Source organism: Rattus rattus, chromosome 6 (genome assembly GCF_011064425.1).
Source record: "Rattus rattus isolate New Zealand chromosome 6, Rrattus_CSIRO_v1, whole genome shotgun sequence".
Classification (NCBI taxonomy): Eukaryota; Metazoa; Chordata; class Mammalia; order Rodentia; family Muridae; genus Rattus; species Rattus rattus.
This window is the reverse complement of record NC_046159.1, coordinates 56,694,029-56,720,229: the sequence shown is the minus strand read 5'-3', so window position 1 is coordinate 56,720,229 and position 26,201 is coordinate 56,694,029. Positions and strand designations below refer to the sequence as shown.

The window sequence follows — 26,201 nt, the reverse complement described above, 5'->3', positions numbered from 1 at the left end:
CACAGCTTCTGCTGTTCATCAGAATTTGGGATATGATAGTGACCAGAATAAGGCTAAACTTTGCCTTCATGGCATCGGCTTATCACCAAGTTGCCTGAAGAAAGTGAGGTGCTTCTGGTTCGAGTCCTAAGTGTCACAGCCCAGTTGTATTTTCCAAAGTGGAGGGTGAATTGCAGACCACACTCATGGGTACTTTTCAGTGTGACTGTAAGAAGGGTTTTCTTGGCAGCGATTATGACACTTTCCATTTGGGGTTTGCCTTCTTAAAGGACACTTGCCCTTGGTTGCAGCACAGCCATTGAGTATGTAAAGGCTAAACCAGATGCTTCGTTTTGAAAGGAATCCTTGGGTAGGCCTGTGGGTTTAAGGTGTCTTGTCCTCTGAAGGTATCGTTTTCCTACTTTAAGTCGTTGTTCCATAAATTCATGGAGCACTGCCCTGTCCGGACATGAACAGGAAAGCAATGGGCAGTGGAGCACTGGAAGGCTTGAGCTCTGCAAGGGCCCTTATGGTCTCTTTGTATACTGTTTTATTCCTTAGATGATGGGGCCAGTGTTCAGGAAGTGCTGACAGAAATCAGTAACCAGAAAACGGTGCCCAATATTTTTGTGAATAAAGTGCACGTGGGTGGATGTGACCGGATTTTCCAGGTAATGATGGTCATCAGACAAGGCCCTCAACACTGTTTGTTCACACTGTAAGTTAATCAGGGTGCAAGGGAAGTAGCAGTGGAAAGGCACAGGGGCTGAAGACTGCAAGGGAAATGAACTTTCCCACCAATAATACCTGAGAAGTTATACAGTGCTAACTGCCAGGCACAGGAGGGCTGTTCTTAGCCTGCAGTCAGAGCAGCTGTGGCCCTAATAGGACTGGGCCCACTAGCCCTTGTTTGTGTGTGTGTGTGTGTGTGTGTGTGTGTGTGTGTGTGTGTGTGTGTGTGTGTGTGTGTGTGTGTGTGTGTGTGTGTGTGTGTGTGTGAGGCCCCTGAGGGATTCACAGTGGCTCAGGAGCGTCTCATGTCTTATGGGGTGTCTCATGAGGCCCCACCCCTTCCTAGAGATAGATAAGCTGTTAGTTACCAGCAAGACAGTAGTCTTATGCAGTAGTGTAGCTGACGGCAGGTTGCCCACTGTCCTATCAACAGCCCAATTAAAGTGTATAAACTCACTAAACAGACCTGGAGCCATGGTTTTGCGGCGCCTTATCTAAGGCGAACAGAGATTTGTTCTTTTATCCTCAGGAAAAGTGACAGGTGGGTCACTGGTGCCAGGACAAGTCTGCCTCCTGACAGGGAGTGAAACAGACAGCTTCCCACAAGACTTGGTCAACACAAACATCATTGTCTAGAGAATTATAATTCTGTCAAGACTGCCATTACTGTGTACAAAGCATGTGGCTTTTAACTTGATTCTGAAAATGCAGGGAATGCCCAGGAGCCATTTTGGTAGAGAGTGACAGATTAAATCTGGGTGTCTATGCAACGTGGCTTAAGAGTAGAGTGGGTGCCTAGCATGTGTGAAGCCCTGGGCATGGTCTCCCCTTAATGTTTATTAAATAGGGTCCTCATTCTATAATTAGTTTTTTGTATTACAGTTCAGTTCTGTTTAAATCCCTTATGTAGGTGAGCACAAGTAACCAATGGTTGATTAAGTACATATCTGAAATTTAATTAAGAATAATTTTTGGCTGGGAGGATTGCCACATTGACTGTTAATTTCTGATCCATAATTACGCAATAATAGCTCTGTTGTCCTGGAAGCGTCCCAACATGGCTTAGGCAATAAGTACCAGCCCATAGCACTCTCTCTAGCACCATCAGTCCCAAGCTTGAAGATGATGCCAGAGAATATGGATCTGGAATTTGAGGAGGTGGATTTTCCTGAGTCACATACAATAAGAAGGGCAGGGCAGTTTTTCCTACGTTTTAAAAACCATCCCAGGCACCATTCCTCAGTGGTCGCAGAGCTCCTTGAATGCTGGTGGTTAAGTGCAAAGCACCTGGGCTGGTTCGCCAGCAGGGCCAGCTCTTACCTGCTGCTTCCAAAGCAACACTGTCTCTGCAGGAAGACAAGGGGGTCAAATAGACAAGAGACTCCAGAGCCTGCTTTATGGCCATTGGGAGAGAAACAGTGAGAGGTGTGTGATAACAGAAGCCCTCCCCTTTCCCCCCTCCCCCCATCATGAAGATAGTCACTGGTGCCTAAGAGCTAGGTTTCAAATGAAGACTAGCAGAGGAAAAAGGACTTAAAAAGTGACACTTGATCATCTCACCATAGAAAGTGGCCTCGTTTGACACTGATAGCAAGCCCAGCCCTCTGGAAATCCAACACATGGTTAACTATCAGAATATCAAGGTCACACTGAACATAAATGTGTGTGTATCTATTCTATTGGCATAAGTTGTACTCTACTTAAGTCTACATAGGTTTATAACCCCAACATAAGTGATTCATTGTTCCTGAGTTCCTGAGGCTCTTTGGCTTTTTTTTTTTTTTTTTTTTTTGCCAGGAACTAAACTTGGGGCCTTGTGTTTCCCCTACTAAGCTAAATCTCCCACTTGGAGTGATTTTTTAAAAGACTTATTTTTAATTTTTAAGTGTGTGCATGAGAGATTGAGAGAGAGGGAGGGAGAGAGAGAGAGAGAGAGAGAGAGAGAGAGAGAGAGAGAGAGAGAGAGAGAGATAGAGAGAGAGAGAGAAAAGAGGAGAGGAGAATGAATACTTGTGTGCCAGCAGGGGGCAGCGATGTCAGCTCCCTAGAGAGTCAGTTTCCAGCACTTGTGTGCACCCACCATGGGTGCTAGGATCTGGACTCAGTTCCTCAGCTATAGCAGTCTGTGCTCTTGACAGATGAGCTATCTCTCTAGCTCTAGATTTGTTTGTCAGTGAATCCATGCTATTTGTAAATGGAGTCATGTGGTATTCTGTCCCCTTTGGTAATCCGTAGGCACATCAGAATGGTTTACTGCAGAAGCTCCTTCAGGATGACTCGACTCATGATTATGATCTCATCGTCATCGGCGGGGGCTCTGGCGGCCTCTCTTGTGCCAAGGTGGGAGCAAGAATGGCCCATTATGACTTTTCAGAAAGTTAACTGTAATTGTGCAACCTACACTTTTATAAGAGTTGGTTCAAAGAGGGTGGAGAAGGAGTATGGTGTCTGGCAAACTCAGGTGTTCACTTAAGGGAGAGGAAGATTGGGGTGGGAAGGGGACAAGACACCTGTCCATAAGACACCTGTCCATGTGCTTGTTTTGTAGGAAGCTGCCAACTTGGGAAAGAAGGTCATGGTGCTAGACTTTGTGGTTCCCTCGCCTCAGGGCACGTCCTGGGGTAAGCTATAGTTGCTGCTTTTTCTCTGCTCTTACAGGCAGCTTCGTCCCTGTCATCTCAGGCAACCCACCCCAGTCTCAGCAGGACAGCTATCTATGGGTGCAGACTCTGTAAAGGAACAAAGAGAAATGTGTTACTGTGACCCAGCCACCCATGCTTCTGCCATAGATTTTGTGTGCATGTGCCAGTGCTCTCTTACTGTTGCAGTCACAGTGCACATGCTGTGTGTGTCCTGGTCACTTTCTGTTTCTACCTCAGGCTCACAGCTGGGCATGATGGTCGTACAGTGGCTGCCATTGTCAGTGTCTACTACCATTGCCCTTTGGTTGCAGGAGCAGTACACATGGTCCTGGCCATGCACCATGGCTGTGTGTTGCAGGGCAGAGTGTGCACCTTGCCGTGCGTGTGTGTGTGTGTGTGTGTGTGTGTGTGTGTGTGTGTGTGTGTGTGTGTGTAGGGGTTTACCCCCTTTTCTCAATAAAACAGAGCATATAGATTTTGTACAGAATGTTCATTCATGCTTCAAGTACATTCTTTAGTCTTTGGTCTGCTCTGGGCCAAATGCCTGACATCTGGTCATCTCTGTGACTCTGGTGTCAGACTGGGTTTAGTCAGTTTGGAACAGTAAGGGGACAGGGGAGGGAATCTAGGGTCCTGACATGCCTGGCCTCATCATCTGGAAAGCCACACATGGTCAATGCCACTGGCTCTGGGTCCTGCCCTCCCTCTGACTCCTTGCTTCTTCTCATGGTCATAACTCTGGGTACTGCTCTCCATGCACTCTTCTGTCTAAACTGCATCATCATTGATCTGTGACCTCTGTTCTGTACCCAGCCTGATGGCGCTTTCTTGTTCCACCCAGAACCATGATAGGTAAAGTACAAAAAAAGCATTGTTTGAAATTCAGGCTAATTCAAGGCTTTAGTCTGGAATTTCCAGGGTACAGCAGTGCTCCTTGCTTGCTCCTTGACTTGTCCAGTTGTCTACCCATCTTCCCTTCTTCGGCCTCTTCCCTGCTTTTCTCCTCTCTCATCCAGAAACCATCCTACTAGTCTGTGCACTGGAGAGTGCATTGGGGAGTTCCTTACTTGGGTCCTGACAAGGGGTGCACAGACCTGGCCTGCTTTGTGCAGGTCACAATCAGAGTAGCTGCTCCTAGGCAGCTGGCGAGGACTGAGTTGGCTCAGAGGAATGAGAGTTAGAGAGAGATCCTGGAAGCTGACGTCTAAGTGTACAGCACTTACCTCATTAGCCGGGGAGCCTCTCACTTTCGAGCATCAGACACAAGTGAAACTCTGGATTCTGTCTCCAGAGCTTTTCATACAGCTTTGGATTTTCCCATATTACTGGGTTGTCTGCAAGTTAGATAGTCGACTTACCCACTTGTGCCTCGTTTGGAGGATGAAAGTCGTCTCTGCCACCACTTGAGTTTACCTTTCTATGCCTGGCAGCAAATTGAGAAACCTCACGAAAGCATGCTTACCACCTGGGAGACACTGACGTGCTGTTTTCTTTTCAGGCCTTGGCGGCACCTGTGTGAATGTAGGCTGCATCCCTAAGAAGCTGATGCATCAGGCAGCCCTCCTGGGGCATGCTCTGCAAGATGCGAGGAAATATGGCTGGGATTATAACCAGCAGGGTGAGCAGTGGGGGTGAGCCAGGGCGGGAGTACTCCAGAGGGACTGAGCCCATAACTCTGCATTGACTGTCTTGCACCCAGTCAGCATTCCTCAGGCACACCCACTCTGCCCACCAGCTGCAGAGGCTGCAGCTTGGCTGCTGTTCTAGGCCTTAGGCCTAGAGACCTAACTTGAGCAAGGCCAGACCCTCAGCAGAAGGTGGGAGGCAGTGATGGCCATTTTCAGACTTTTTTTTCAAGCGTGAAGAAAATAGAATGAAAGTTTGTTGTGGTGGTGTTGAATATTGGATAAGAATCTTGGCTGAGTCCCATTCCTGATTGCTGTCTGGGCTCTGCCATGCAGGGTAATGACCACAGATCCTGTCCAGAAGCAGCACCAACTCTGCAGAGTGCCTGTGGGGGTGCCTGATGCCCCCCTGCAGCATTAGAGGAGCACCAAGAAAAGCTGTGAGGATGAAGTAATCCTCTGACCTCTGTTATGTTAGACACTCTTTCCCCTTTTTCTTTTTGAGGCAAGGGCTTGCTTACCATGTTCCCCTGGTGGGATTTGAACTCATAAACTCAAGTGGTAAGAGTACCTCTACCTCCTGAGTAGCTGTGACAATGGGCATGAACCACCATGCCCAGTTCAAGCTGTACCTTGAAAGCCACAGAGGAGGAGGACATTAGGGCCAGGAGCAGGTTGACCAAAACTGTAGATGTGAGACTATATGGTATATGGGGTGGGTAAAGATAGTAGAGGAAGTGAGCTCAGAGAGCTAAGCAGTTAGGTTTTACCTCAGAGGTGATGGGAGGTGGGGGAGGAGACCGCACGGAGCTCAGGCAGAAGAGAGGCAGGCCACAGCTTTGGAGTTCAGATCCTTCCTGAAACACTAAGACACAAGAAATGCCTGAACCAAGATGTCAAGGCCGAGAGTGGGAAGTGGATTTAGGGATGCTGAAGATGCAGATGTGACTGGATATGATGGGCAGCGAGACACAAGGGTGGAGGGTCTTCATAGTGGCTATATCAGAAGACTGTGGAGGTTTTAAAAATCATGAATGAGTCGTCTCTCTCCAGAGACCTTGATATAGATGTGGCCTTCACCTGTCAACCGTATTATAGGTGATAGACAATTGTAGAAACAGCAGATTTACCCAGGGTGGAGGAGAGAGGCAGGCATCAGGTTGTATGAAGGGCATGGGTGGTGGTTCACTGAAATAGACAGCACAGGTCGGCTCAGTTAGTAGCTGGTGGTAGAGTTGAGGTGAGATTAGACCCATTTCACCAGGCAACTCACCGGAGAGCACTAGTGTAGGGTCTGGCAGTTGTAGATGGGATCAAGCCTCTCTGCCTGGTGGCTTGGTTTCAGGGCAGGACTTCTGTATTGAAGAACGCTCTTTCTCCACGAATCCTTCTGATGTTTCCTATTCCACTGAAAGCATCTGCCCAACATCCTAGGTTAGCTCTCTGGGGGGAAGGGTCACCTGGAGAGAGCGGGAACTATGAAGCAGAGTCACAGCCTATGGTGATAAAGTAGGGACTGGGGAGATCCATGGATTGACAAGACTAGCAAACAGGAGGCTGGGATAGTTTAAGACTCAAGAAGAGTTGAGGCTAAAGTAACTACAGTACCAAGTGAATTTAGACACAAAACTGCAGCTTGTACAGGTAACTCAGGTGACAGGCATTAGTGTCTTAAAGGAATTTGTATCGCTTCTGAGGGCTCACAGTAGGTAAGAAGAGGGACCTTTGTCAGGGAAGTACAGCCACAACCCTAGGGTCTAATGGTGACCTAAAGGCATTTGATGGAAATCTCAGACCTACAGTGCTTTAAAGACTCTGTCAGCAAGGCTAACACAAGAAACTCTTTATAGGATGAAGGGTGGGAAGCAAGGGTTTACTGAAGGCTTGGGTCTGTGTCAAGTGTGAGTTGGAGCTGCCCAGTGCATGGCTGAAGTGCCCCAGGGCCACCTAGTGAGTGACCACAGTGCCCCAGGGCCACCTAGTGAGTGGCCACAGTGCCCCAGAACACCTAGTGAGTGACCACAGTGCCCTAGAGCACCTAGTGAGTGACCACAGTGCCCCAGAGCCACCTAGTGAGTGACCACAGTGCCCAGGACTATCTAGTGAGTGACCACAGTGCCCCAGGGCCACCCTGTGTTGTGGCTGTAATGCCTTTGGCCAGTGTAGGATGAAGTTGGACAGCAAAGAAAGGACACATGCTTGGAAAGGGTTAATGGAAAGGTCTAACATGATATAATTTATCTAGAGCATATAAAAGATTGAGCTTAGCAATATTAGAATTAATTAGTTCAGTTAGTGTGAAAATCACATTTCTTACTTGCCAGCCATAACAAGCTAAAAATATAGTGAAAAATGACAAAAATGACGAGATGCCTTGGAGCAGAGCTAGCGGTGTACATGGGAAGACTGTTAGTGCGCACCAAAAAGTACTGCGAATTAGAGGCCTTGTCTCAATATTGTGAAGAGGCCATATCTCGAGATTATCTCATGACTATGCAGACCCAGCACAATCTGAGACCTTATTTTTTCCCTTCAAAGCTCAAAAGTGATCATTTTAAAGTTTACATTGAAAATAAACTTGTGAGACTAGCTGAGCTTTCTCAGAACAGCGGGTGAATTTTCTCATCCGGTTTGCTCTGATGGAACAGACACAGGGTGGAACAGAGCCAGGTCCTAGATTTGGCCAGTCAGTCTCCCGGGAAAGCTCAGGGGATCTGGGACTTGGTTACTCACGGGATAGGCAGGCTGATGCACAACCATGTTTGGGACCCTACTTTTAACAGTAAAGGTCATTTGGCTTGTGAAGAGAATGTATAGGACCCCTGTAGTCAAAGTTTCCCAGAGTGTTGGAACGGAAGACCTATAAGGGGTGGGATTTGCAAACACATGCCACTGTGAAGAACTTCGCATCTGAGAGTATACAAAGACAACCTTCCAGCAAATCCTAGAGCTCCCTTACCCTAGTGCCCTGGGGAGGCAGGCTCTCCATATTGACTGTACTGGAGAGGAGAGGGGCTTTTTCAGATGGGGGCTGGGGGGAGAGGGAGAGACAGGGGAAGAGAGGGGAGGGGGAGAAGGAGGAGGGGGAGAGAGGGAGAGGGCGAGAGAAAGAAAGGGAGGGAGGGGGCCATGTCCCTTGGTTGCTGGTTTGTTTCTGGACTCTCATCCAGTTATGACCAGATTCCCCAGGCAGGCCCTGATGTCTTATAAATATGGAGCTACACAGAGGTGCGTATCCACTTGTAGGTCCAGCACTTGTAGACAAGATGTAGTCCCACCTAGAAGAGGCAGGGGTGGCAGAAAGGCCTAGCAGTTGGATCCTCACCTTGTGTCAGGTAGAGCATTGTAAGACAAAAGGCAACTCTTGAGTTCAAACCTCATTTATTATAAAGAAATGTTAGGATCAGAGTGTTGCTTTGTAGTAAAGAAGCAGGCTGTGGTTTCCACAGGAAGGAGTGGCAGCAGGGTGGCGCCCTCTAGTGTTACAGGTCTTGGGCAGCATGAGGAACAGGGAGGTGGGGTATCTTGGAAGGCTTAGGAAGTGGGGATTCCCCATCCCTAGGCGAGATGAGTTTTGCAGTTTGCCAAGGCAGCTGCAGCAGCTCACAGCTCCTCAGACAGTTGTCACCTGCAGGTTCCGCAGCTCTGCCCCTTGTCACGAGCTCTGGTGGTTTCCATAGTCCTAACCTTGGCTTCAGGGCATGGCCTCTAGTTGTCTGCTCTATGCAGAGCAGCCCTGCCTCCTTCGCTGCCAAGGCCTCGATTGGCCCATGGCTCCCCTCTTCTGCAGCTTGACCTGCTGGCTGCCCTCCCCAGCCCCACCTCTGTTGCAGCTGGTATGGCAGTGGCTGTTCCACAGTCTGCTGTCCCTGCTGCTGGTTTGAGCTCAGCCTGCTCTACTAAAAATAAGGAAGACACCTTGAGATAAGTGTTTTCCTTGGCCTAATATTGCAACCCTAAGGGAGGCAGCACAGGAGAGGTTGCCCATGTGCCCGCCCCAATCTGGTGAGTGAGAGGAAGAGTCTTATGTTCAGACAAGGGGCATTACCACCACCAAAACAAACCTTCTATGCAAAGGAAGGTTTCTGTTTGCATCAACCATAGTCACATTATTGTCCCTTTTAGCACAAGGCACAGCAGTCTTTCTGCTGGGTCTGCAGAGGAAGAACTCCTACTCAGGTCTCAGGAAGTGGCTACAGAGTCACCAAGTGGTCACCAAGGCTCATGACAGCAGAGAATCTAGTGCAGACTGAATCAGCTCTGGATGGGGCTACACCTCCAGGAGCTCCAGCGGCTATGGTGGTTGTGCAGTTTCTTTAAGGTGTCTGTAGAGTGTTCAAAATGGCTGGTGACGGCTAAAGGGTAGTCCCGCTGGCTGTTTGTCCTCTTGCTTAAGACAGCCAGGGCACAAGGGAACATCTTAACAGCTGCCAAGGAGAGAGTCAGGTCACCCATCTTCCAACCTCTTTGTTCATCTCTAGGAAGATAGACAGAAAAGCCGAGCTTATGATGAATTTACCCTGTGATTTTAACAGTGTTGTACAGCGTTCCGCACTCGTCCATGCCCAGGGAGAAGGATTTCCGTGTCTGTCCTAACCTGAGGACATCTTCCTATCCAAGGGGCTGGGAGAAGCACATGCCCCAGGGTGTAAGAAGGGCTTTTGGGAGGTGCTCCCTGTGACAGTGTGGCCTTCCCCTTGCATGGTGGGCATCACCATGTGGGATGTGCACCTCTCTGTGGCTTTCCCATTTTTTCTTCTCAGAACTCTGTCTCTTCTCTCTCCCAAACTTTGTCATGCGAAGCTGAAAGAAGAAGAAGAAAGCAGAGCAGGTGCAGGAAAGATTAAGCCGCACCATGATCTTGTCTTTGAAACAGTAGCATGGCTCATACGTGATCAATCTGCCTGGATGGGATGGTGCACACATAGCCCATGGAGGCAGGAGGGTCACAAGTTCAAGGCCAGCCTGGGCTGCAGAGAATGCCCTGTTTCAAAATGAAGGACACACCAGCAACAAAACCTCACTGTATACTTTTACCCTGGTTATTTTCCAGTGAAGCACAACTGGGAGACCATGAGGGATGCGATCCAGAACCACATTGGCTCCTTGAACTGGGGCTACAGGGTAACTCTTCGGGAGAAAGGCGTGACCTATGTCAACTCCTTCGGGGAGTTTGTGGAACTGCATAAAATAAAGGTACAGTGTGGATTTGCGGGGTTCATTGTCCTCCTTTACTGTCATTGAATTTGGCCTTGCACTGAAATTAAAATTCCCTGTTGTAAATTAAGGACCACAGCTGGCGTGTCCCACTCACAATGTGTGGCCTCACGTGTGTGCTTTCACACCGCTGCTTGTTGGTTACATGTCGACGTTAAATCGTAGCATGTGCATTTTAAAGAACTTTTAATTTAAAGATATTGTTTGCCTTTCATTTCATTGTTACTCAAAATATTTAAACAGCTTGAAGTGCAAAAGACTAAAAATAAGTATTTCAGCAGTGGGAAGCTTTTAGAACATAAAAACAACTTCCAGTCTGCAGTATTCATAGGGGCTGCTTAACATGGCTATGTATGTGACGCTTATATCCACTCGAGTCTCTGTGAGCAAGTGAGCTCGCTTGGATGACCACAGGAGGATTAAACTGGAGTTAGGAGACACAGCAGCCGCTGTCCTCAGTGCATCCCTGTGCCTTCAGATATGCGTCTGGATTGTTTTCTGCTTTTCTTTGCAAACAGCATGAGGTAATCTTGGCAGGGTCTTAGATTGTTTTATACCCTCTGAGACCAGTGAGGACTGGTCACCTTGAAGTTGTTCCTTTGAACAGTCCACACTCTGTCGCTTGTTTCTCAGTCTGTCTGAGGCCTGACAGTTGGCTGAGTTGCCCTGCCCTACCCAGCTTCTTCTGGGGACTCATCTTCTCCTGGGGCTCAAGTTCAGAGCTTCTTCTCTCCCATCCCACCCTCAGTTGTCTGCTTCAGGACCATGAAGGAGCCCCTGACTCAAGCTGTAGCCTTCCAGCTGGCTGCACCTCCACGTGCTTAAATGCCACTGTTGGCGTTGGAATTTCTTACCTGAAATGTATTTCCGAGACCACTGTGCTATACAGTGTTGAGCTGTCTGCATTGCGCCAGTCACATGGTGCTGCTGGCTCTGTGTCCCCATCACAGCCGTTGATGCTGCTGTGAGTGTAGTGATAAGGCCATTTGCAAAAATGAATTTTCCTTCTTTCAAGGCAACCAATAAGAAAGGGCAGGAAACTTTTTACACCGCTTCGAAGTTTGTCATAGCAACAGGGGAAAGGCCGCGGTACTTGGGAATCCAGGGAGATAAAGAGTATTGTATTACCAGGTAAGAAGCGGGACCATTTCAACTTTGCTGCACTGTGCGTTTTAATGTTTCCATGTTATATGTTCCCTGTCACATATCATGGAGGATTTGCACTCATGACAGAAGTACACACAACACAAGAAACTGCAGTTAACACACTGAAGGGACGAGATGTAAGATGAGGCCGCTAGTGAGGTCACTGGTAGAACCTGCCCAGAAGCCATGCTGTTTCTAGGTAGCTGCCGGAAGGGGCCGAAGCAAGATGGAAACCGAGCTGTGAAGTGCATGGCCCAGGGTAGCAGTGAGCCCGCAGTCAAGAGCAGATGGCTCTTGTGACTCTTTCTACACTGCAAGTCACTCCAGTGTCCCCAGGTGTCAAGTTAGGGACTGTGATGCTACAGGAACTCAGACTATGGGGCAGGTGTGTGTCAAGGAAATACATTTGTATCACACTGTTGTTTAGTTAAACATACCACCTACCACACATGCCACATACTACTCACACACTGTACACACCTGCACATACCTCACACTACAGTGTCTCACACACTGTACACAGCCATACATACCCATACCACAGTATCTCATATACCAGTCACGTTAGCACAACCACATACACTACATACCATGTACTATCCATTTTCATATACTGTCTATATTCACACATACCATACACCACATACTACACACACCCCATATACTAGACACATGCACATACTAGATGCCCCTGCAAAACAAAATATTTTCTATTCTATTTTTTAAAAATTATTTATTTTACGTGTATTTCTGTATATGTGAACACATATACACATATATATACACACTGCACCACATGTGTGCAGTGCCCGCAGAAGTCAGAAGAGGGCATCAGAAGCCCTGGAACTGGAGTTAACAGTTGGCTGTGAGCCACCATATGGGTGCTGGGAGCTGAGCCCAGGTCCTCTGTAAGAACAGCCAGTGTACTTTACCACTGAGCCTTCTTCCCAGGCCCTCTGTCTTCTTTTCAGTAATTTGCTTGTAGATCTTATTTGACTTTGGACTCACTGGTCCATGTATTCTCTACATCCTTTCAGGCAGCTCTGACTGGAAGCTTCCAGTGGCTGTTGTATTCTTTTGATGTTTCCACTGAGGCACCAAAATGCCATCAACAACAGATCAGCACACACAGAAACCCATTTCATGACTACCTTCCGCACTCTGTCCTCTTGTCTCTTACAGCGACGACCTGTTCTCTCTGCCGTACTGCCCGGGGAACACATTAATCGTTGGCGCCTCTTATGTTGGTCTGGAGTGTGCAGGCTTTTTGGCTGGCTTGGGGCTAGATGTGACAGTCATGGTACGCTCTGTCCTTCTTCGTGGCTTTGATCAAGAAATGGCAGAGAAAGTGGGATCCTACCTGGAACAACAAGGCGTCAAGTTCCAAAGGAAATTCACCCCCATTTTGGTAAGTCTGGGCAGCTTGGACCATTTGCTGTCTTTCTTACTCTTTATAAAATTCCTCTTCCTAACCTAATTCATTTCATCAAATACATTGGTCCCCACACACATAGTGAGGAAAGTAACATATCTACCCCCAGGTTTACAACCCCTCCCCCACACCCCAGTCTCCCTTCTTCCCCCCTGACCTTTTCAAGGCTGCCCTGCCTTCAGTCTCCTGGCTGTCCTTCTGATTTCCCATGAGCTTTCGTCCTCAGACGAACCAGCCATCCCTGCCTTTTGACTGCCTCACCACTGTTCCTTTTCCTTTAAAACATTCTCTGCACACTACCTCTGTTTTTGCCCGTTTCACAGTCGGATGCTTCCTTCCAGTTTTTCTGCTGCTATTCAGGAAGCCCAGTGGTCACATCTGTGTCCATACATTATGGGTCCCTCTGCTGCTTGTAGTGACATGTCTTCTCTGCCTAGCGAGTGCTTTCTGTTCTGGCTGGTGCAACCCTGCGTGTGCCTTCCCATCCAGTCTGCTCAGCCCGCAGATGCTGGCCTTCATTTGTTTCTGTCTGAATTTCTTCACTGGCCCTCACTGTTTACGAATGATCTGTAGCTTTAAGTTTTCTTTGAGTACTAATGGTACTCAGGTTAGCAGCTCTGTTGAGGCGTCTCTCCTGAACCCCTACATGCATTTTAGACACCACTGCTTGAGTCCTCGTGAGTACTTCAACTCTAACAAGGTAACCTTTAAGCATCACATTCCCAACTTAGACCCTGCTAATCTTTCTGACTCATGCAGTAAGAGGGGCACTTACTTAATAAACCAATACCTGGAAGACTTCCTTTGTTCTTTTTTTATTTTTTGCTGCCTCTTGTTCAGTGAATCCTCCATTTAATTCTATCTGCAACATGGAGAATATGGATATTTTCTTTGTCTGCTTAGTCTAGACAGCTCAAGTGATCCCAGATACACATGAGATCATCAGACTGCAAGCACGCCTCTACATGCATGTCCTTTGGTCAGTTTGTTGTCTGCACGTTAGAGTCAGTACCTCATGTGTCCTTACTAGGTTCAACAGTTGGAGAAAGGCTTACCCGGAAGATTGAAAGTCGTGGCTAAGTCCACTGAAGGACCAGAGACAGTAGAAGGGACATACAACACGGTGAGTGTGTGTGGTGAGTGTCCCTGAAGGGAGTAGACAAGGCCTTGACAAATGGCCCTAGGCTTAATGCTCCTAGCTCTTTGTAAGAGGAAACAAGTGTGGGGTGGGATGGGGAGGGGAGGCTGCAACCACACTCGTGTTCAGTGATGTGTAAAGAGTCTCGTGTGAAGTGTGTACATATGTGACTGTGCACAGAAAGCTCTGGAAGCTCACATTCAAACCACATTGATCTCTTGTTCTGAGAATCAGATATTTCTTGCATATATTTACTTGGAATTTTTATCATAATTTTCTTATCAAGTATATTTTATAAACAAAAAAAATCAATAGATCAAGTTTTTCTTTTCAAAGGCAAACAATTCCTGATTCTTGAACCAGCACGATTAGCCAGAGAGGCTGAGGTGCAGTGGGTCTCTTAGATACAGCTTTAATAGGAACTGTACTTCCTGTGCGCTCTCTATTCATGGGCATTATGGAGTTATCTCGACAGTAAACATGAATGTATGGGGGAGCAGGCAAGTGAGAAAGTGCATAAGCAAGCACAAGACCAACCTCTGCCTGCTGTGTTCAGTGGTCCAGGAAGATGATGAATCAGTCCAGGCTGTATCAGCAGTCACCCAGGCCTCCAGGAGATGAGAGCCTATCATGGGTTTGTTCCTGGGAGCTGTGTGTGATGTGGTTACAAATGGTGTGTGTGTGTGTGTGTGTGTGTGTGTGTGTGTGTGTGTGTGTGTGTTTTACTATGCTGCTGCTGTACAAAAAGGCCAAATTCTGTGGGATTTTAAAATTATTTGTGTAGATCGTACCTGAAGCCCTTTCCTTACATTGTGTGAATTTCCTGTGCATACATTCATATTCTTCGGCAGTTAGTAGTTTAGTCTCCTCTCTGCTGTAATTCTGGTTGGTTTTTTTTTTGGACTCAGACTGGAGACACCCAGGAAGAAGGAATCTCAACCCAGAGATCGCTTCTCTCGGGCTGGGGTATGAGCAGGTCCTGGGGTGTTTTCCTGATTGGGCAGTGGCACCCCAGGCCGGCAGTCCTGGGCTGTGTAGGAAAGCAGGCTGAACATGAGCCAGGGCACAGCTTCCTCCATGGCTCCTGCCTCTGCTCCTGCTTGAGGTCCTGCCCTGACTTCTCTGAGAGACGGTCTATGACCCGGAAGTGTAAACTGAAATAAACCCTTGCCTCCTGCCCTGACTTCCCTGAGAGACGGTCTATGACCCGGAAGTGTAAACTGAAATAAACCCTTGCCTCCTCAAGTTGGTTGGTCGGTGTTTTATCACAGCTCTAGAAAGCCACCCAGGACAGCACCCCAGCCAGGTTTATAAGTAGTGGTGACAGACAGTGGGTGACTCTCTTGTTCTCTATAAGAAGGCAAGCTGGGGTGGCTTCTTATGAAAGAGCGATGCTCCCTCAGTGTGCCGTGGCCAATCAAGAACATTCTAGGTTTTGTTTGCCAAGTGGGTCTTTTTTTTCTCAGTTTATTTCTTCAATTAAAAATTAAGCACAGAGATTTCTCCAGTGTTTGAGAAACGCTGGGTCAGTGTCTTTCAAACCTGTCAAGGTGTTAAGTGATTTTTAAATTAGTTTTGAATTCTTGGTATCAACCCAGTTCAGCGATTTCAATTCAATTGTTTAGAATTTAAATTTCTATAATAATGCGTCATGTTGGTGTATATATGTATGTGTAAGAGCTCATGTGTGGTGTGTATGCATACTTGTATGATTTGTGTGTGTGTGTGTGTGTGTGTGTGTGTGTGTAAGCATTTGTCAGCTTTTTTGAGTCAGTAACTCAATAAGTAGACATGGCTGGCTTTAAACTCACCATGTAGTTCAGGTCAGTCTCAAACTCATAGTGATCCTCCTGCCTCGGTCTCTTAAGTGCCAGAATAACTGTGTGTGTCGCCATGCCTGGCTTTGATTTATAATTGTCTTTTACATTTTACACCTTAAACCTTTTAGGCTCACCTGACCGTTGAGGTCATTCTGGTTCATGGAAGGCACTGATAGTGGTTTATTCTCTTATTTGTCTTCTGGTGACATTTATAGAATATTAGGATTGGACTTTATGTTTGGTGGAATTTACTGATGGAAACTTCTAGGATTAAATTCTCCAGGGAGATGTGTGAATGCAGGGTTTTTTTTTTTTTTTGAAATAGTTGCTTTTGATTTATTATATCTTCTTTTAGGAACTAGTCCATTTCAGCTAAGATTTCCAACACATTGGAATACAGTTGCTTATATAGAACTTACAGTTGGATGGTCAGACCTATTGTACAGTTGGCCATTTTTAGCAAATGCATGTGCTGGCACCGGGCACACTCCCTTAAAGCAGTGGGACACGTCTGTGAGTCTAGAAAGCTCCATGCCCTTGCCAGTCCCCAGCCACCCCTGCTTGGTTCTGTCACCACAGATTAAATGTGTCCTGGATATCGCCCTATCATAGTGTGCTATTTGCTCTTCAGTGCCTGGCATGGTGTATCTAGGTGGCATGCTAGGGCCACTGGTGTTGTGTGTCTCTGTAACTGGGGCAGGAGGACGGGTAGACACTGCATGACTGTGTGTGTGGTGTGGGCTTGTGGCAAGGCAGTACAGCAGGGCTGGAGCACACAGCAGGAGCAGTGAGTGAAAGGACTGAGCTCCCACAATCCCCTGGGAGGGCCCACTCCTAGTGACCTCACTTCCTCTCCATAGACCCCCACCTCTCAAAGGGTCCTCAGCTCCCAAGGGCGCTACAGGCTGTGACCAACTTTTTAACACAAGAGCCTGTGGAAGACATCCAGACCAAAGGAAGGGCATGCCCATGTGACCTCATTTTACTTTAATCACCAGCTCCCTCCAGATATTGCCACAGGATGAGATATTCTGGGCCAGTACAGAAACACGTATGTTTGGAGGTGACATAACTCGTGGGCTTATGCAGGTTTAGTGGATGAAATTAGTGTGATGGTTACTGCTGGACAGAATGTCCTGGGAGAGGGACCCGTGGGCATACTTGGAAGATTATCTTAGGTTAACTGAGATGAAAAGATTTGTCCACTGTGAGCTGTGCCATTCCCTGACTGGGACGGTGGCCCATGTAAGAGACTGAGCAGCCTCCGAGTCCATCACGGTCTACTTCCTGATTGCGGATGGGATCTGACCAGTTGCTGCAAGATTGAGCAAGCTTGAAGCCTTGACTTCCCCCACCGTGAACCGTGGCCGGAACCCTTTCTCCCCGAAGTTGCTTTGGTTGGGCTGTTTTATCACAGCCATAGAGAAGAAACTAAGATGGTGACTAAGCCATGTCTCAGGAGGAGTCCATCTAAGTTACCGATCCAGGCCACTCACAGTATTCCACTGTTTGTCTCTAATACCTCAGCATCTATAGTGGTGTCTCCCTTGTCCTTCTCATGGGGATAATTTATGCTTCTGGTCTCCTTTCTAAATGCAGGTTTTGTTAGCAATTGGTCGTGACTCCTGTACAAGGAAAATAGGGCTGGAGAAGATCGGGGTCAAAATCAATGAGAAGTAAGTGTAGGGTCATGGCACTGTTACTGCACATAACCCCATAAAAACTGCTAATTGCTAACACACAGCATTCTAATGCTTCAGATTTCTCACCATAAGTATGATGCCAGCCAAGTATTATTACTTTAATCAGCCAATTAGGGATTCTTAGCACAGGCCTTAAAGAGCTTATGTATTCAATAGCAATCTAAAAACATATTCATAGAAATATGTCCTCCCACTGTCTATGATTTAGAGTGGACTTTAGTGTCTTCGATCAGTCTGAAGCCCTGGGTGATCATTGGGGATGTGGGAGCTTCAGACCTGCAGGAAGCATGGTCTAAGCTATCTTCTAGGTCACTGGACACCACAGTGCCCAGGCTGTGGTGCCACTTAGCAGTACAGCTCCTTAGTGACTGTGCTCTTCTTCTTACTTTACCAGGAATGGCAAAATACCAGTAAATGATGTGGAACAGACCAATGTGCCTCATATTTATGCTATTGGGGACGTACTGGAGGGCAAACCAGAGCTCACACCTGTTGCCATACAGGCAGGCAAGCTGCTAGCTCGAAGACTCTTTGGGATCTCTTTAGAAAAGGTAAGTTTATTCCTGTTGTTGACCTGTTTGTCTATATGTGTGTTTATATGTTTCTCTATGTATCTGTGTATATATCTGTGTGCCTAGCTATGTATCTGTGTGTTTGTGCTTTGTGTGTTTATTATATGTGTGCATGTGTGAGTATATGTATGTGTCTCTCTGTCTTTGTGTGTGCCTGTTTGTATGCATAAATATGTATATATTTCTCTGTGTGCGTCTGTGTGTACATCTCTCTGTGTATAATAAATATATCTTCTGTTTGAGTGAAAGTGTATAGGCATAGGCATTCTCTTTCTTTCTCTCTTTCCTTCTTTTCTTTCTTTGTGTATGTCTTGGTGTGTGATCTCTTTCTGTGGTGTGTGTGTGTGTGTATGCGTGTGTGTGTGTGTGTGTGTGTGTGTATGTGTGTATGTGTGTGTCTGAAGTCTGGGTCTCATGGAAAACCAACTTCTTTCCATTTGTCTACCCATTACAACTACTGCCCTTGCATTGTAGCCAATGAGTGTTATTTGTACTAGTTTTGATATCCTAATTTTGATCAAGATATTATCTCAGGGCCAGGGATGTAGCTCAGTGGTAGATAACATGCTGCCCTGTCAGTAGTCCTGGGGACCTGTGGCAGGGCTGGCAGATGCAGGGTGGTGGCTCTGCTTGTGTGATGTGCATCCCCACAGTACACATGGCACTTGGGGTGTCTGCAAGGGCAGTGGTTGTAATGGGTAGACAAATGGAAGGAGGCTGGTGCCCAGAAATCCATGGTGAGGCCTCCCGTGTGGAGAGGCTTGAGGCCTGTGTTCCCCAGCTTCATTCAGGAAGACAGCTGGTGGCTCCTACAGGAGCCTCTGCTCAGGTCTCTTGAGTTGTGCTGCTCAGCCTGCTCTTCTCCTCCTAATAACTACAGTAAATACACTTTTTTCCTGTGTTTTTTGAAGTGGTAGACATCAGTCTAATTCTCAACACTCTGCTGGTGCTTGTGTTGCTTAAGGACAAAGAAGTTTACCTTCCGACCAGTTCAGGGCCTGTCTGAGAACTCAGCAGAAGTTCAGCAAAGTGGGAGGATAGGGCAGTAGCTAAACACTTACCACCACATGTAAGCACCAGAGTTGGAAGCCCTCAAAACCTATGGTGTGGGACCACCTGAAATTCCAGCCTTGGAGAGCAGAGATGGGATTCCCAGGGCAAGATGGCCAGTAAGACTAGCTGTATCGGGCACATCTGGGTTTGACTAAGAGATCCTGTCTCAGTTATAGAGTGATGGAGGATGATTCCTGATGTGAATGAACCCCAGGCCTTCACGTGCATGCATGCATATTCCTGTGTGTGTGTAACTCTTGGAGAAGAACCAGGTTTGTCCTGATACCCACATAGTGGCTCACAACTGTCTGTAACTCCAGTTCCAGGGACTCCAACACCTCTTTCTGTCCTCTGTAGACACTAGACAAAAGGTGGTATACAAGCATACATTCAGGGAAACACCACACACGTAAAATGAAACAACATGTACATTTTGTGCACACTTGCTCTCTTACATGCTCACCAGCGCACTTAGGGTTCTCCAGGCTCCCATCAGTTAGCTCTTGTAACCACTAAGTCCCTTTTGATCTGACACAGCCCCAGCTGCCTTTAGCAAATCCATGTTGTAGAAACTTGCAGGGAAGCAGGTCACAGAAGTCTGGTATGTTTCTCTTCTAGTGTGATTACATTAACGTCCCAACAACGGTGTTCACACCTCTGGAATATGGCTGTTGTGGACTGTCTGAAGAGAAAGCCATTGAAGTGTATACGAAGGAGAATCTGGAAGTAAGTCCTTTATAATCAGCCATCTGTCCTTGAAGCCACTTTCTGTGTTGTAACTTTGCAAGTCCCTGTTGTGCTGATGTTAGAGAAATCATCCTCCTACTTGGGAGAGTTTTAAGTGAAAAAACCTTGTCTCACCGGCAAAGTGATAAAAAGAATAGAGCTCTGGTGAGAGGGAAGTCAGGTATGTGAGTTAGGACTTTGGAGATGCAGGTATGAAAGCCTCTGGCCCCATGAACTCAGAGGAGCCTCCTCAGGAACATGGCTACCTGAGGGGGGTGGGAGCTGGGGTCAGTAGTATAGGTGTTGTGCTTCATCTCAGGAGGCAGGGCAGCTCTGTGTGCTGATCTGCTAGGTTTGGGGTGACTGTGACACTAGGCAGGAGTCTCAGTAGTTGCCTTCTTAGCCCACACAGCAGCTAGTGTGGTACCTTGGGCCAGCAATGCTCTGAATGCTTGAAAATGGAGTTTAGTGAACAGGAGGCTGTTTCTATTTCTGACTAATGGCTGCACAAAGCAAAAGCGACATGTTGGCGTTTCGGGAGCCTGGCTCTAATGTAGCCATCAGTGTGCTCCAGCTGGGACCTGGGGCTTCCGATGCTACAAGCTGCTGCTGCCCGTCAGCTTAGGGGGACTAAAGAGCACAGTGAGGAGTAGGTTTTGTATGGTGTTAATCTCAAGCTTCCCCTCTGCTCTAGGTGTATCACACCTTCTTTTGGCCTCTTGAGTGGACAGTTGCTGGCAGAGACAACAACACCTGTTATGCAAAGATAATCTGCAACAAATTTGACAATGTATGTAAACTCCGGGTGTTGTGTTGTTTCCTCTTCTACTCCATTTTCTCTAGGGGTTGGGCCCAGAGAGCCTTATTTGGACAAAGCATATCCTCTACCCTGGGCTGCACCTCCAGCCCGACCCACTGAGATTTTAAAATACAGTTTGGATTCTTGCAAGTTGGGTTTTTATGGCATCTTTAAAGAGGGCAGTGAGGGCAGGAGCAAGCTCTCAGCTGTTGCAGCGGCTGGCCCAGGAGCAGGCTCTCAGCTTAGCTGTACCTGTCAGCTGCTGCCCAGAGCCCATAGTTGAACACGGATGGTCTAGAACTGGGGCTGCTAACTCTTCGCCTACCACCAGCACTGTGTATAGTGCATGCTTGTGTGTGTTCATCAGTGGTGTGGCATGTGTGGGGTGCTGAGGAGAGGCCCGCGGGGAAGCTCCAGGGCAATAGGCGCAGGTGCTGATGGAGCTTGGGCAGACAGGGATGTCTCCTGTGCCTGGCTCTGTCCCCTCTGTCCCTTCCTCTGTCCTCACAGAGGATCAGAATGGAGGCCAGAATCCAGTGAAAGAGCTTGGCAGTGGACAGCCTGTGGCTCACCACTACCCTGGACACCCACTGTGTGCTGCCCTGCTGGTGGCCGCCACTTGCCATTCCTGAGCTCTGTGGAGTGTCAGGAGCAGGCTCCTGCTCGCTGGGCCCACAAGTCCTCCTAGGAAGACCATAGGCCTTGGGATTATGCTAGTGTAGGGCCTATATGTCATGTTCATGAGGCCCTGTCTAGTGTAATTCAGAAGTCACACCCCATCAGAGGTGGGCAAATTGAGTGTGCCAGTAAATTTGAGTGTGAGTTGGTTCTTACCACACATCTACTGACTTCTTTGACAGATCCTGTGAGAGGCTGTTCTCTGCTCAATTCCTTTCCTGTGGGAGATCCTACATATTTTAGCTGTGTACTGCAGGAAGAAAGCTCCCATTAGCTTATGGAATTCTGTGTTCTGTCTCTGTATTAAAGGACCGTGTGATAGGATTTCACGTCCTGGGGCCAAATGCTGGTGAAGTCACACAGGGGTTTGCAGCTGCAATGAAATGTGGGCTTACGAAGCAGCTACTGGATGACACCATTGGAATCCACCCCACCTGTGGTGAGGTAAGGATCAGGAGAGAGAGAGAGAGAGAGAGAGAGAGAGAGAGAGAGAGAGAGAGAGAGAGAAAGAGAGAGAATGTGTGAGTGTGTGTGTGTGTGTGTGTGTGTGTGTGTGTGTGTGTGTGTGTGTAGGCCCAGGGACAGCCACTGCCCACCTCTTTTGGGTTCAGGGTGTCACACTGACCTGAAGCTTGTCAATAGACTAGGCTTGCTGGCCAGCAAGTCCAGGATGCACCCATCTCTGTCTCCATGACATGGAGATTTTCCGAGCATGTGCTGGCACATTCAACATGGCTTTCAGGGCTTGAACTTGGGTCCTCATGTTGCCAGCTCTTTATCCAGTGAGAGTCTTCCCAGCCCAAAGTGAGGTACAACGGCTACAAGTAGCCCAGCTTCAAAATAGTTATGAAATTCAGGGCCAGAGACTTTTGATTCTAATTTATTTTATATTAGCGACCTAATTTAGTGTGTTCTCTCAGTGCAGCTGGTGCATGTTCTGGTAAAGCAGCAGTAACATTGCCATCTCTTGTCTTCTTTGCAAACAGGTATTTACAACCATGGAAATCACGAAGTCCTCAGGGCTGGACATTACTCAGAAAGGCTGCTGAGGCTAGCCCTGCTGCTGTTGGGTTTCCCTGTCACATTCTCACTCTGTACCCATGACATCTGCCTGGGTTCTGGGCTTCCTTCTGGCGTAGAGGTGAGAAGGTGGCAGAGGACCAGCAGCAGCAGCATCTGTAGTCTCAGCTGACGGCGTGCAGCAGCCAGGCTGCATCCTTGACGCCTTGGCTCGGAACCTGCAGAGGTGAGCCAAGGCCGACTCCTGCACGTCAGCCTCGACTCCCCCACAAGCCCTTGGATGGCACAGTGAGCCCACCCCCTTTCCCAGTTGCCAGTGCTTTGGCCCCTCACTTTGTTTCCATGAAGAGATTATCTTTTTTCAGTTGTGAACTTGTCTGTAAAGAGGCCTGTGTGCCTAGAGTGCGGCCCTTACAGGTCCGTGGTGTCTGAGCAGCCAGGTTAGAGCAGTTGGCTGCACAGGCCTCCTGCTAATAGGCCATATGCACTGTGTAGCCATTTAAAGGACTGTTTAACCTGCTGTCAGGAACCTGTCATACCGCACTCCTTGCACAGCTTCTGAGGGGAGAACCTTGAAGCCATTCTCCTCCTAGCCTATAGTCTAACAGAGCATCACATAGAAGAGAAAAGTCCTGCATTGCTGCCGTTTTCCCATGTCTATCTTCAGATATTAACTATTAAAAAATACGTTACTACAGTTTGTGTGATCTAATTTGTTAAACATAATTTGTTAAACAATTTGTTGTCATGATCCATTGAAAAATATTTCATCAAAATTTTAAAAATGTCGATATTGTTTTGTTTCTGAGGCAGAATCTTACGTGGGTCACAACAAGGCTGTCCTGAAGCTCAAAATCCTCCCCCCTCAGCCTCCTAAAGGCTTGGAGTGCAGGCAGCACCAGCACAGCAGGCAGCCCTTCCTCTTTACACACCCATTGCTCAGGTAGTCTGAGCTGACTGATGACAGCACATGTGGTATGGGGAAATCATACTTCAAAGCTGATGTCTAACCAATGCTCCAAGCACTGGCTGGACCATCGACTACCTGACAGGCCTGGCCAGGTAAGATGTGTGGAGCTCAAAGCTAGTATGTCTGGGCACAGGCGGGATGGAGAGGAGGAGGAGGAGGAAGAAGAGGAAGAGGAAGAGAAGAGGGTAGGGCCTGTGTGGAGGGCTCAGGCTGTCCTGACTCTTGACTCCTTTATCCCAGTATCAGGGACAGACTGCACTCAGATGTCTTTGCATCTAGAATGGCCCATGTGAGAATTCGCTTCTGGGACTGCTTTGCTGGTCTCTCACTTACTGGAAGCACTACCTTGGAATCCTATGGGTACCAGGTCACTTGGACCCAAGGCCACCAGGATCCCTTACCTGTGATCACTCCCCCCTAGTTCAAAGGTGGTACATACGGCTGCTGCCCTTTGGGAGCAGTGAGTTCAGAATGCTTACAAATGTGGGTGGCATTAGGCTTATTGTTCTCAGGAAGAGATTTAACCCTGGAACATGAAGTGTTGCTTTTGCAGCTGCTTGCTAGGTGATATACACTTCTGTCCAGTCACTGCCAAGTGTCAGGGAAGCCATGCAGCCAGTTGTGTGGAGAGTAAGATATTGGGTGTGCCCCCCACCCCTGAGGCAAACACTGACTAAACGTCTTCTTTATTTGCTATGTGTATGTGAGTGTTTTGTTTCATATATGTCTGCACTCCATCTCACTTTCCCGGGGTGGGTACCTAGTCCTTGGCTTTCCTCACTCTGCAGAGGTCTGTGTTCATCTTCATTTCTGAAGCACATTTGCTGAATAGGGGAATCCAGTTTGACTTGTGTTTCCCATCAGCCCTGTAAGGGTTAAGTTCTGGGTCAAGTGGTCCATTACTATTGTGACCTCATCATGCCACAGTGTTGCTGTGACCTCATCATGCCACAGTGTTGATTTCCTCCTGTGCATGCCTCTCAGTGACACTCCTTAGCTGTTCTTACGACAGTTTAGAGCTCAGCAGCTGGTGCTCCCCTTGGCTCAGGAAGGAAGGAAGGGCCTTGTTCCAGGGCTTCCAGTGGCTACCCGAATCCACAGACGGGACCAGACCTTGTCCTCTGCACACACACAGGGCCTTGCCCATCCCAAGCAGGCTTCTGTCTTACCACGTCTGCTCTGTAGTTCTTTCTTAATTGGTAATGAACTCTCTGGAGGAAGGTGCTCTGAGGCAAGTGTGACTCTTCAGGGTCACTGCTTCTGGGACAGCAGTAAGCCAGGTGCAGCTGAGAACAAGCATGGTGATACCTCAGCAGCCAATCTGATTGGTGGGAAGGAGATATCTACCGTGGAGACTCTGCACAAAGGAAAGACCCACATCCCAGGGCTGGGAGGGGGGAAGGGGTGGGATGGGAGTCTGCTCAGATGAACTGTACGTCTCTGGTCTTCTATTTAATATTTTTAGACTGTAGTTAGTGGGTAACTGAAACCTGGGCAAGCAGAACTTCACACAGGGAGTTATGGTGGATTTTTCTTTATTCTTAGTAGCCTTTCTGGGCTTTACTGGGCTTCTAGGATCTGTGAGTTGATGTCTTACCCCAGTTTGGGAAAATTCTCGACCATTTCTTCATCAAAGACCTTACATGTTTTCTGCTTGTAGACTTCCCGTGTGGATGCACTGGACTTAATTTTCTGTACCTCAGATTCCTTTTGTTCCCACCTTGACTTGGCCCCGGGGAACCCTGTCCCCCAACCTCTTCTTTATCCTATCTCCTCATAAAGCCCTTGCACAGATTTCTCTGGTGTTGCATTGTATCTGTGGGTTTGGGTTTTGCTGGTAGAATCGCCATGATTCTTATATTTTATCTTTCTGTTCAAATTCCTTATATGTTCTCATATAGCATCCACCATTCAGGCCATCTGGTAGGCTTATAATTTAACGACTCTGTGTCTCAGAGCTCGGCCATCCCTGTCTGGCTCTTACTGAATTTTATTCTCCTGTCTTTGCATACTTCCTAAGTCTGTGTGGGTGTGGCCTAAGGAGGGAGTCTCTGCTCAGGAGATGGTGTTCATGTTCTCTGTTTCATTGTGGATGGCTCAGGACACTGGAGGTGCTCAGCCAGGGCTGTGCCCACTGAAGCCCTCATTAGAGCCACCACTCCTGCTCTCCATATTTTGAGGGTGCAGTAGGGCTTAGGATCTGGGGGTACCTCAGTTGGCCTCTGGGTTGTCAGCTGAGCTCTGCTTTCTGATGACAGCTCTCCATGCTTTGTGGTGGTCACTGGATTGTTGTTTCTTTTCTGAATTGCCTCTGATATCCTATGACCCGATGGGCTCTTTTCAGCCAGCTCCATTGCCTGAGCCATCAGCCGCTCACAGCAGGGCATTGTGTAAAGGCAGAGTACCTTGGAGGGATGTCACTCAGCACTACCCCTATCCATAGCCTCCCAGTGGCAGGATGGATGACAGCGGCCATACCCCTGAAACTAAGGGCCTTCTCTCCAGCTGGGTGATCCAGTCATAGGGCGGTGGCTATGACTGGTGGGTCGATGATTAACCCCTGGGTGGATTAAGAATTTGGTGGCATTATTGAGAGACCTGGAGCCTGGAAGATGGAGCCTGGTTGGTGGAAGTAGGGGGGTGAAGTGCACATTTTGTCTCTGCCTCCTCTCCATCTTTTTTCTCTCCCTTCTTCTACCTCCTTTTCCTTTCCCCATCTCCACTGTTCTGCCACATGCTCCCTGCCATGGTGTTCTGTCTCACCTCACATGGATTCAGAGACAGTAAAGCCAAGTGAGGAGGGGCTGAGAGATCTCTGAACTCAGAGCCAAATATGCTCTAACCCACCCCCCCCAGTTTGTCTTTGACGGAAAGGTGGCTTAATACTCCACCCTACCCCAGGGCTCTAGGTACTGTGGCTGTGGTTTCCCCCCCTCCCCGCCCTTGGTG

The 26,201-nt window shown here is 47.9% G+C and overlaps 1 protein-coding gene across 1 annotated transcript in view; it reads left to right on the top strand.

The window, feature by feature from the left end:
- Positions 1-22,979, top strand: part of Txnrd3 (thioredoxin reductase 3) — a 30,315-nt gene extending 7,336 nt beyond the window's left edge. The window contains exons 3-16 of the mRNA XM_032906117.1: positions 541-650; positions 2,947-3,051; positions 3,260-3,332; positions 4,852-4,971; positions 10,032-10,174; positions 11,211-11,326; positions 12,524-12,749; positions 13,804-13,896; positions 17,331-17,407; positions 17,829-17,985; positions 19,678-19,785; positions 20,480-20,575; positions 21,572-21,706; positions 22,249-22,979. Coding sequence (XP_032762008.1) covers positions 541-650; positions 2,947-3,051; positions 3,260-3,332; positions 4,852-4,971; positions 10,032-10,174; positions 11,211-11,326; positions 12,524-12,749; positions 13,804-13,896; positions 17,331-17,407; positions 17,829-17,985; positions 19,678-19,785; positions 20,480-20,575; positions 21,572-21,706; positions 22,249-22,311 — 1,622 coding nt within the window. The 3' untranslated portion in view covers positions 22,312-22,979. The remainder of the gene's footprint in view (positions 1-540; positions 651-2,946; positions 3,052-3,259; positions 3,333-4,851; positions 4,972-10,031; positions 10,175-11,210; positions 11,327-12,523; positions 12,750-13,803; positions 13,897-17,330; positions 17,408-17,828; positions 17,986-19,677; positions 19,786-20,479; positions 20,576-21,571; positions 21,707-22,248) is intronic.
- Positions 22,980-26,201: the final 3,222 nt, after the last annotated feature.